Raw genomic sequence first — 12,420 nt, 5'->3', positions numbered from 1 at the left:
CATCTTTACATCAGACTGCAAGATTTTTCCTCTCTTCTTTTCCTCCTGTAGTATTTTCTTCCTTTATTAAGAGGACTCTAATTTAAGACAAATGGCTCACTAGAGGAACATCAGACAAGGCCAAAATGCACATACGAAGCTTTCGATCCATTTCTTCACATCTTCTAACTTCATTCACAAATTTCCGCTGGAAAACGTTCACATCTGGATTTAACTGCAAAATAAGAACAGAATACCAAATATTCAAATACTACATTTCCCCTCTTTCATAAGCAACACATCCTGCAAAGTGAAAACCTAATTTACTGTCAATGTATGATGCGACACTACTAAAAACTTTCTACTGATCCACACAACCTGCTTTGGGACCAGTCACACCAACGAAAAGTAAAATCCCCTCCCTCACTGCTGCAACATATTCCTGGAATGGAGGCAAATTAGACAAAGCACAGTGGCACAAAATGTTCTTCCCGGGTCAAAAGTCTCAGTGAGCACAACCACCTCCCACATTTGGGCAATGGATATAATAGAAGCTCTGCCTGGTTTTCCTTCTCTCCTTCTTTCCAATCAGAAGAGACAGAAGGCAAACTTCTCTTGTTCTTTTGCCCCAGGGTCTTCACCTTCTAGGTGATAGGCTGGTTTATTCAATCATACATCACAAGTAATTTTCAAAGCAATGTGACAGATATTCTGGGAAATGCAAATAAGAATAAAACAAGTTCCTACTCATTAAGACGCCTGCAAACTAATAGAGAAGAAAGATGAATACAACCAATAAGAGAGCATGTGATAAATTCCATAAAAGCAATACAAAGAAAGAATTATAGTTACTCAACATTTGTGGAGCACCAAATATGTCCCAGACACTGTATTAGGCACTGGCATAAATATAAAGAATACGAGATATCCTAGCTTTGAAGAGCTATCAGCCCCACAGAAGAGAGACACAAACCAATCAATACAACTTTTGTGATAAACGTTATTAAAGAGTAAGCAAAATATTGTTGGCAGTTTCCTATACAGTTAAACATATATCTACCTACCTCATGACTGAGCATTCTACTGCTAGGCACCTGCTTAAGAGGAATGAAAACATGTCCACAGAAATTTGTAAAAGAATGTTTACAGCAGCTTTATTCATAATCGACCCCAACTGGCAATGATCCAAATGCCATCAACAGGAGACTGGATAAAGACACTGTGATATGTTCGTACCATAGAATGCTATTCACTAATAAAAAAGAATCAACTACAGATATGCACAAAATGAGATTAAATCTCAAAAATACAAGGTTGAGTGAAAGAAGTCAGACATAAGAGTCTGTAATGTATCATTCATTTACATAAAGTTCAAAAACAGGCAAAACTAATCTATGATGGTAGAAATCAAAACAGTGGTTACCTATGATGGGTAGGGACTGACCAGAAGTGTGCTCGAGATAACTTTCTGGGCTGCTGGAAATATTCTATATCTTGACTGGGGTGGTGGTTGTAAGGGTATATAAATTTACCAAAATCATCAACCTGTACTCCTAAGATCTATGTATTTCACTGAATATAAAGTTTACCTCCATAAAAAAGAAGAGGGGGGCTTCCCTGGTGGCGCAGTGGTTAAGAACCTGCCTGCCAATGCAGGAGACATGGGTTCAAGCCCTGCTCCGGGAAGATCCCACATGCTGCGGAGCAACTAAGCCTATGAGCCACAACTATTGAGCCTGTGCTCTGCAGCAAGAGAAGCCACCACAATGAGAAGCCCACGCACAGCAACAAAGAGTAGCCCCCGCTCACTGCAACTAGAGAAAGCTGAGCGCAGCAATGAAGAATTAGAATTAGAATTAGAATTACCATATGATCCAGCAATCCCACTACTGGGCATATACCCAGAGAAAACCATAATTCAAAAACACACATGCACCCCAATGTTCATTGCAGCACTATTTACAATAGCCAGGTCATGGAGCAACCTAAATGCCCATCGACACACAAATGGATAAAGAAGATGTGGTATATATATACAATGGAATATTACCCAGCCATAAAAAGGAACGAAATTGGGTCATTTGTAGAGACGTGGATGAGTCTAGAGACTGTCATACAGAATGAAGTAAGTCAGAAAGAGAAAAACAAATATCGCATATTAATGCATATATGTGGAACCTAAAAAAATGGTACAGATGAACTGGTTTGCAGTGCAGAAATTGAGACACAGAAGTAGAGAACAAACATATGGACACCAAGGGGGAAAAGCAGCAGTGGGTGATGGTGGTGGTGGTGGGATGAATTGGGAGATTGGGATTGACATGTATACACTGATGTGTATAAAATGGATGACTAATAAGAACCTGCTGTATAAAAAAATAAATAGGGCTTCCCCGGTGGCGCAGTGGTGGAGAGTCCACCTGCCAATGCAGGGGACACGGGTTCAAGCCCTGGTCCAGGAGGATCCCACATGCCGCAGAGCAGCTGAGCCCGTGCGCCACAACTACTGAGCCTGCGCTCTAGAGCCCGTGAGCCACAACTGCTGAGCCCATGTGCCACAACTACTGAGCACACACGCCTAGAGCCTGTGCTCTGCAACGGGAGAGGCCACTGCAGTGGGAGGCCCGCGCACCGCGGTGAGGAGTGGCCCCCACTCGCTGCAGCTGGGGAGAACCCATGAGCAGCAACGAGGACCCAACACAGCCAAAAATAAATAAATAAAATAAATAAATTTATAAAAAAATAAATAAAATAAAATTTTAAAATTAAAAAAAAACACAATGCAGCCATAAATAAATAAATAAATAAATAAATTTTTTAAAAAAGAATGAACTGTAAGAGAGAGAGAGAGACTGGTAACAGAGAACCTAGTAAGGAAATTATTGGCATTATGTATTACATTAATATTAGACAGATGGAATCTATAGTAAAAAACCATTATTAGAGATTAAGAGAATCACTACATAATGATAATAAGAACAATTCCCAGGAAAATGAAACAATTCCAAACTTGTGTGTCCCTAATAAAATGCTTATTTGTTTTTCTTTTGTTTTGTTTTTTTTCACCTAGCAGGCAGTACTCAGCCTCTCATTCAGAAATTTCCACTTCAATAAACAAGACATTCTGAAGTGAAAGTAGCCACAAGACTCATGGTAACTTTACTGGTTTCATAATCAGGAGTCAAGATTCAACTGCAGCCACACCATGGCCTGCTTTGGGTAAGGAGTCCTGAAATATGTGGGCAAGGCATTCTCAAAATATTTCAAACAAACATTAACAGAACTACAAGAAAAAACTGACAAATCTGTCTACATAGTGGGAAATTTTAATATAATTTTAAAACTATTGATACATCAAGTCCACCAAATATTATAAAGGACAGAGAACATTTGAACAACATAATCAGCTTAATCTAACACTCACACACATTTTCTAACACTGCATCCAATAATTCTCTCTTCAAGAGTTCATTTATAAAAACTGACCACAAAATAGGTCACACAGCAAGTCTCAGTACAGAATTGGTACCATAAAATGTTCTCTATCATGCAATTAAGTTAGAAATCCATATCAAAAATACAACTTAACATATTTGGAAATTCTAAAATAGCCCTAAGTAATTCACAGCACAAAGAAAAAGTCATAATGAAAATCTCTCTCTCTCTTTTTTTTTTTCCTGTGGCCAAGCCACATGGCTTGCAGGATCTCAGTTCCCCAGCCAGGGATCAAACCCAGGCCCTCGGCAGTGAGAGCACACAGTCCTAATCACTGGACTGCCAGAGAATTCCCGGAAATATCTTAAAATATTTAGAATGGAATGATAATGAAAATGCTAAAGATCAAACTTTGTAGGATGCTGTTAACGTGGTATTTAAAGGGAACTTTATAGACTTAAATGCAAATAGAAAAGACTAAAAAATTAATGTGTCAAGTGTTCAAGAAGTTAAAAAAAAGATAACAGGAAGTAGAAAACAACAAAGAGCAGAAATTGGGACTTCCCTGGTGGTCCAGTGGTTAAGACTCCACCTTCCAATGCAGGGGGTGCAGATTTGATCCCTGGTTAGGGAGCTAAGATCCCACATGCCTTGGGCCAAAAAACCAAAAAACATAAAACAGAAGCAATATTGTAACAAATTCAATAGAAAGACTTAAAAAAAAAACAAAAAAACAAAGAGCAGAAATGAATAAAAGTTCCTGAATAAAACAAAGTCAAAAGCTGATTTTTTTCTTTTATTCTTCTTTATCATTTTATTTGTTATCATTTTTTCTTAAAAGCTGGTTATTTGAAAAGACAAAATGGACCAAATTTTTATAAGACTGAGAGAAGGCATAAATAAACATAAGAATAAAAAAAGTTCACTACAGATAGAAATTTCAACAGTTAAAATATACCCATCTAGAAACACCAGGCCTAGAAGGTTTAAAGATAGGTTCTTTCAAAGACTAGATAAGCCCAAAGCTTAGAAAAACTATTCCAATGAGGAGACAAATGAAAGGAACATTCCTCAACCAATAAGTGAGATTGGCCAGTATAATCTTTATAGCAAAATAAGATAGGAATAGTTTGAGAAAGGACAATTACAGACCAATATCATTTATAAATATAAATGAAAAAATCCTAATAAAATTATTAGGAAATTGAACCCTAAAATTCTTTTGAATACACCTCATGACCGAGTTTCCCAGGCTTACAAGGATGATTTTACGTTTAAAAAAATCTATACAAATGGTCTGTAAGGATATGAAAAAGACTCCACATCATTAGCCATGAGGGAAATGCAAATCAAAACCACTGTGAGATACCACTTCACACCCATTAGGATGGCTGTAATAAAAAAAAAAAAAAAAGGAAAATAACAAGTGTTGGTGAGGATGTGAAGGAACTGGAACCCTCATACATTGCTGGTAGGAATGTAAAGTGGTGTGGCTGCTGTGGAAAGCAGTGTGGAGGTTTTTCAAAGTGTTAGGATTACCAGATGACCCAGCAAATCCGGGTACATACTCCTGGGTACCGGAGTATATATACTCCGGTATACTCCGGTATATACTTCTTTGGGTATATACCAAAAAGAAGTGAAAATAGGCACTCAAACAAATACTTGCACATGAATGTTTATATAGCAACATTATTCACAATAGCGAAAATGTGAAAACAACTCAAATACGTTCAGCAACTAATGAATGAATAAACAAAAGTTGGTATATACATACAATGGAAAATATTCAGCCATAAAATGGAGTGAGTACTGATACATGCTACAACAGGATGAATCCTGAAAACAACATGCTAAGCAAAAGAAGCAAGATACAAAAGGCAATGTATCATATGATTCCATTCATATAAAATGTCCATCCAGAATAGGGAAATCCAGAAAGACAGCGGTAGATTAAGTGATTGTCAAGGGCTGGGGCGAGGGAGAGATGGGGAGTGACTGCTATGGGTACAGGGTTTCTTTGCAGGGGCGATTAAATGTTCCGGAATTAGATGGTGGTGATGGTTACACAACCATGTGAATGCACTAAATACCACTGAACTGTACACTGTAAAAGGGTGACTTTTTTGGTATATCTCAATTGAAAAAAACATAGGCAGTGGAATCAGACAATCCTGGATACAAATTTGTGTGTCCCTGGGGTATTTTCATCTGTGCTGCAGGTTCCTAAACTGTAAAATGACAGTGGTAGGTTCCACTATTCAAAAGGAGGTTCTACTTCTCAGGTTGCTGTAGGAATGCCTGCAGTAATAATGTAAAATGTTCAACATGACATCTATTCAAAAAATGTAAATTGTCCTTATGATCCTACGTGTTAGACAGTAAGGGACTGAAGAATAGACAAGAAGTATGTCAAAGAGAAGAATGAATGAAGGGACAGATAAGCCACAGAAGATTTTGAACAAGTCGAGCAACGAAACATGTCTTGTCTCTCTAAAACCCAGGGCAATATCTTTTGTATAGAAGATAAGTAACAACTAGCTCTATACTGAAACCACTTCTTATACAGAAACCACTCATTTTAATATTCTGCATATTTTCGTACTTAAAAAAAGATAGAAAGCAAAGTACAGATACATGCTACAATATAGATGAACCTTGAAAACATTATGTTAAATGAAAGAAGCCAGACACAAAAGACTACATATTGTATGACTCCACTCACATGAAATGTCCAAGAATAGGCAAATTCACAGAAACAACAATGAAGATTAGTGGTTACCAGGGGCTGGGGGTGGGGAGTGGGGTTGGGAGGGAATGGGGAGTGACTGTTAATGGCTACAGGATTTCTTACTGGGGTGATGAAAATGTTCTAAAATTGACTGTGGTGATGGTTGTACAATTCTGTGAATATACTATAAGTCATTAAATTGTACACTTTAAATGGATAAATTGTACGGTATGTGAATTATATCTCAGTAAAGCTGTTAAAAAAATTAGTAGGAAAAAATGACTATGTAATTCACCAAATTAACGGATTAAAGGAGAAAAAAACATGGCAACCTCAATAAGGAAAGACATTCAATAGAATTCCACAACCATTTGTGACAGTAACATCAGAAAATCAGAAATTGAAAGGAATCTGCATAATCTAATAGAATTTTCCAAAAAATTAAGAATAAACATCTTATTTAAATTATAAAAAATTTAAAAGATTCCCCTTAAAGTTAGAAGCAAGGGCTTCCCTGGTGGCGCAGTGGTTAAGAATCCGCCTGCCAATGCAGGGGACACGGGTTCGAGCCCTGGTCTGGGAAGATCCCACATGCCGCGGGGCAACTGGGCCCGTGAGCCACAACTACTGAGCCTGCGCGTCTGGAGCCTGTGCTCCGCAACAAGAGAGGCCGAGACAGTGAGAGGCCGGCGCACCGCGATGAAGAGTGGCCCCCACTTGCCGCAACTGGTGAAAGCCCTCTCACAGAAACGAAGACCCAACGCAGCCAAAAATAAATAAATAAAAAATAAATAAATTTATTAAAAAAAAAAAAAAAAAAAAAAGTTAGAAACAAGACAGGCATACTACATGATAGATACAAAGCATTTTGCCCTATTTCGTTATTAACAATAATCCCAATTTTGTTTAGGGCAGCAACTGCTCAGCTGAAAAAAAAAGAAAACCACCACATTTCCCAGACTCCCTTGCAGCTAGAGTATGCCATAATTTTGGCCAATGATAAATTAGCAAAGTCTGCTGAGGGTTTCTGGGAAAGTTGTTTTCCTCCATATGTAAGTACTTCCCCCTCCTCCTTGCACTTCTTTCTTCCTGCCTAGAATATGGAAGAAATGCTGGGAGCTGTGGTGGTCGTCTATAAGGACAAAAGCCAAATGGTCAAGGATGGCCAAAAAGAAACACAGAATGATCTTAGGACACTGATGACAGTGTGAAGCTGGGCTTCATGTTACATGAGCAAAGTACACCCCTAACATTTGGGTTTTCAGTTACATACAGCTAAACACAATCCTAACCAGTATTAGCTTGCTCTTACTCTTCATCAACACGTTATGTTACTGGGACTTCTCTGGTGGTCTAGTGGGTAGGACTCCGAGCTCCCAATGCAGGGGGCCCAGGTTCAATCCCTGGTCGGGGAACTGGATCCCACATGCGTGCCACAACTAAGAGTCTGCATGCCGCAACTAAGAAGGCTGCATGCTGCAACTCTGAGCCTACATGTCACAACTAAAAATCCCGCATGCCACAAGGAAGATCCCGCTGCATGCCACAACTGAGACCTGGCGCAGACAAAATAAACAAATAAATAAATATTAAAAAATAAATTTAAAAAAAGTTATGTTATTAAAGGTCCCAATGGATACAGTAAAATAAGAGAAAGAAAAGGAAAAGGATTTGAAAGAAACAGTTCACTCTCTGACAGTGCAGTAAAAAAGATTATATCAAATGTAGCAAAATGTTAACAACTGGTGAATCTACATTAGAGTATTCAGGCTTGAAATTTTTCAAGATAAAAATTTAGGAGGGACTTCCCTGGTGGCACAGTGGTTAAGAATCCACCTGCCAATGCAGGGGACGTGGGTTCGATCCCTCGTCCAGGAAGATCCCACATGCCGCAGAGCAACTAAGCCCATGAGCCCCAACTACTGAGCCTGCACTCTAGAGCCCACGAGCCACAACTACTGAGCCCACATGCCACAACTACTGAAGCCCGTGCATCTAGAGCCTGTGCTCTGCACCAAGAGAAGCCACCACAATGAGAAGCCTGCGTACTGCAACAGAGTAGCCCCTGCTCGCCGCAACTAGAGAAAGCCTGTGCACAGCAACAAAGACCCAACACAGCCAAAAATAAATTAAAAAAAAAATTTAGGAAAACAGAAAATACTGATAACAAAAAAAGAAAAATAAACTTTATATATATGACAAAATATACCAAAAACAGAGGGAAAAGACAAGCCACAGCCTGGAAGAAGTTATCAGTAGAGGATTAGAAAAAAGATTAGCTTCCAGAGTACATGAAGAACTTGAAAAAAAAATCCTACAAGTCAATACAGAAGACATGCAAACCCAATAGAAAAACAGGCAGATGATATGGACAGACATTCATGGAAAATGAAACCCATTATGTCCGATAAACAAATAAGAAGATACTAAATGTACTAATGTAGAAAATGCAAATTAAAACAACAAGATACCACTTGGCAACCATCAGACTGGCCAATTTCTTTCTGTCTGAGCACAGAGGCGTTGACACAATTGTGGAACGACAGGTACTCTCAACCAGCGATGGGAGCACGAACAGGTGCGTTCACCCTGAAGTTCACTCGGATAACATCTAACAGTTAGGGATGCACACGATGCTCAGCAACGCGCCTCCTGGTTATAATCCCTGGAGCAGCAGCAGGTCCATGAGATCAACACCATTTTCTTGTAACACTAGGACATCATTTGCCTTTTTCATTCTCATTCTCTCATGAGTGTTCAGTGAAGCTTTCCAGAGGCTCATGAGATACATCACAGCAGACTGACTGCAGAAGCAACTGAGAATCCAGCTTTCTGCTAATTCAGACACTAAAAGATTTTCAAAAGGGTAAAAGCAATATCCCTCTTCTCGAAACTATTTTTTTGTTTTGGAAAACATAGCTATTTTTCATAAAAATGTTATGATAACACGTAGTGGGTTTATTATTATAATTTTTAAATGATTTAATAAGTAAATACTTCAAACATTTCTCAGTTTTAATTTCCAGTACAATAATATCACTAACTGTAACTCTTATAAAAGCCCTCTGGGGGGGCTTCCCTGGTGGTGCAGTGGTTGAGAATCTGCCTGCTAATGCAGGGGACACGGGTTCGAGCCCTGGTCTGGGAAGATCCCACATGCCACGGAGCAGCTGGGCCCGTGAGCCACAACTACTGAGCCTGCGCGTCTGGAGCCTGTGCCCCGCAACGGGAGGGGCTGCGATAGTGAAAGGCCCGCACACCGCGATGAAGAGCGGTCCCTGCACCGCGATGAAGAGTGGCCCCCGCTTGCCACAACTAGAGAAAGCCCTCGCACGAACCGAAGACCCAACACAGCCAAAAATAAATAAATAAAGTAGCTATAAAAAAAAAAAAAAAAAAAAAGCCCTCTGGGGTCCTCAATTTTTTAAGAGTCTAAAGAGGTCCTTAGACCAAAAAGTTTGAGAACCACTGCCCTGGAGAAACTATCACACATGTATACCACAAGACATATATATGAATCTTCCTTGCACCACTGTAGAGCAAAGAATTGCAATCAACCAAAATGTTCATCAAAAGGAAAAAATGATAAACTGTATATTCTTACAATAACTATATAGCAATTTAAAGGAATGAACTAGCACTATCTGTATCAACATGGTTAAATCTTACAAACATTAAATTTAAAAAGTACTTGCTGAAGGATACACACAACATGAAACCATATACATAGTTTTAAAACATATAAAATTATACTATATATTATTTAGTGATACATACATACATACACAGCAAAAGTGGAAAAAAAAAACTAAGGGAATGATAAAAGCAAAGATCATTGTAGAGATTACCTTTGTGGGGGAGGAGAGAGAAATGAATGGCAGGGAAGAAGGATACACAGGAGCTTTCAATTATTTGTGGAATGTTTCTCTTAATTAGATAGTAGAAACATAGTTACAGGCATAACTCGTTTTACTGTATTTCACATTATTGCACTTTGCAGATATCACTTTGTTTTACAAATTGAAGGTTTGTGGCAACCCTGCACTGAGGAAGGGTTGATCAGCACCATTATTCCAACAGCATTTGCTCACTTCGTGTCTGTGTCACATTTTGGTAATTCTCTGAGTATTTCAAACTTTTCCAGTATTATATCTGTTACGGTGATCAGTGATCTTTTTATTGCAAAAAGATTACGACTTGCTGAAGTCTCAGATGATGGTTAGCATTTTTTAGCAACAAACTATTTTTTAATTAATATATGTACATTTTTTTTTAGACATAATGCTACTGCACACTTAATAGACTATAGTATAGTCTATAGCCTACAGTATAAACATAACTTGTGGGAATCTTAGTTCCCCGACTAGGGATTGAACCTGTGCCCTCGGCAGTGAAAGCGTGGAGTCCTAACCACTGCACCACCAGGGAATTCCCAACATAACTTTTTATTTATTTATTTATTTATTTATTTATTTTGGCAGGCTTCTCATTGCGGTGGCCTCTCTTGCTGCAGAGCACAGGCTCTAGAGCACAGGCTCAGCAGCTGTGGCGCACGGGCCCAGCTGTTCCGCAGCATGTGGGATCTTCCCGGACCAGGGCTCGAACCCGTGTCCCCTGCACCGGCAGGTGGATTCCCAACCAGTGCACCACCAGGGAAGTCCCCAACATAACTTTTATATGCACTGGAAACCAAAAAATTTGTGTGACTCGCTTCATTGAGATACTCACTTTACTGTAGTGGTCTGGAACTAAAATAAATATTCATTGTATTAGTCCCTATAATGTTTTGTATGATTGAAATACAACATAAGTAAAAGTTAAGAACACTGAATAGACACAATGGGTGTTAGGTAGGGAGACACCATAGTACCAGATAAAGGATTGCAAATTAAGGATGACTTCGGTTTGATTTAGGTTTCAAGTCTAGAAAACTGGAAGAATATTGATGCATTAGCTCATCTTTAGAAAGTCAGGATGAAGAAATAGTTTGTTAAAAAGGCAAGGTGCTGGGATTTAGACATAACCAGCTTGAGAAGCAGAGATGACAAAAATCTTTTTCGGGGGGAGGTGGGATGGGGGGACAAAGGCCTTCTGAGCTATTTTATTTTATTTTTTTTAATTGAAGTACAGTTAATTTACAATGTAGTGTTAGACAGAAATCTTAGAGAGTTGTTAATTCAGGGATGGTGTTTCGGAGGTCAGGACCAGAGACACAGATTTGGGACTCACTGAGTAAAGATGGAAGATTTGAGGACAGATGAGATCACCAAAAGAAAAAAAAAAAAAGCGATAGGGAAGATGTGGGTACGGAGAAGCTTAGCCAGAGAGAGCAAAGAAAAGAGTTTCGGGAACACTGCCACCTATGGCAGGAGTAAGGAACATAAGAGAGAGGTTGGTGGAAGATAACAATGAGTTTTCAGAAAGGTAAGAAAAGGAACCAGAGTCAGGAGGAGGACATTTGAAGAGAGTTGATATAAAAGAGTTCAAAGAGAATAAGGGATAAGACCACATCACTGGATTATATTTGTGCAATTTCGGCTCAGACTGAGAACTTCCTGAAAGCTTGCCAATTCCAGGAAGCTAAAACTGATTAATTCCACCTCTTTCTGACCACTCCTCTTTCATCCATCCATTCATTCCAACAAATATTGATTATCTTTTATGTGGGCACTAAGGATATAATAACGAATGTCTCTGTCTTCCTGGTGCTTAGATCACAGTAGAAGAGCGATTCTTTAATCAGCCAGTCACACTGATGAATGGAAAATCACGACTATGATGAATGCTATAAATGAGAGGTACATGGAGCTTTGAGACTGCATAACAAGGAATTGTTACCTGCCCCCTCCTTTCAGCAGCGTAGACTGTGACTTCAGATTGCAAGCCCCATAGGTCATACTTTTTTTATATTCTTAGACTGTCCATTTTCTTTTGATGTCTCCTCCAAGTGCCCAGCATAATGCTTCAGAACAATGGGTATTCAGTATATGCTTACTTATATACTATGTATCTGTAACTGGATGCTTCAGATTTTGTAATAAATATGTCCTATTGTGTGAAAGAGCTATGACACTTTCTTTTAATACCGTACTATGGGTGTTAAGGAGCCCAAAAGCAAAGTGCAAGCCTTGAACAGGTTAGTTTGATGTCCTCCACCTGCATCCCAAGCAATTACCTTGAGAATGCTTAAGATTATTCTCAAAGCGGTAGCTAGTGAAAGTATGGAAGGACTGGCACAAAACATTCTCATCTCTACAAAGACAACTTGAAATGTA

The 12,420-nt window shown here is 39.0% G+C and overlaps 1 protein-coding gene across 8 annotated transcripts in view; it reads right to left on the bottom strand.

Annotated features, from left to right (window-relative positions):
• The window catches only part of ATP6V0A1 (ATPase H+ transporting V0 subunit a1), a 56,863-nt gene that overhangs the window by 41,812 nt on the left and 2,631 nt on the right, over window positions 1–12,420 (bottom strand). For all 8 annotated transcript variants that reach the window (XM_036837341.1, XM_036837342.1, XM_036837344.1 and 5 more), the window contains exon 3: window positions 136–214. In XM_036837341.1, the coding sequence (XP_036693236.1) occupies window positions 136–214 (79 nt within the window). The remainder of the gene's footprint in view (window positions 1–135; window positions 215–12,420) is intronic.

The sequence above is a fragment of the Balaenoptera musculus genome, chromosome 20, assembly GCF_009873245.2.
Source record: "Balaenoptera musculus isolate JJ_BM4_2016_0621 chromosome 20, mBalMus1.pri.v3, whole genome shotgun sequence".
In the NCBI taxonomy this organism is placed as follows: Eukaryota; Metazoa; Chordata; class Mammalia; order Artiodactyla; family Balaenopteridae; genus Balaenoptera; species Balaenoptera musculus.
The sequence above is the reverse complement of the archived record's forward strand: the minus strand, read 5'-3'. Positions and strand labels throughout refer to the sequence as shown.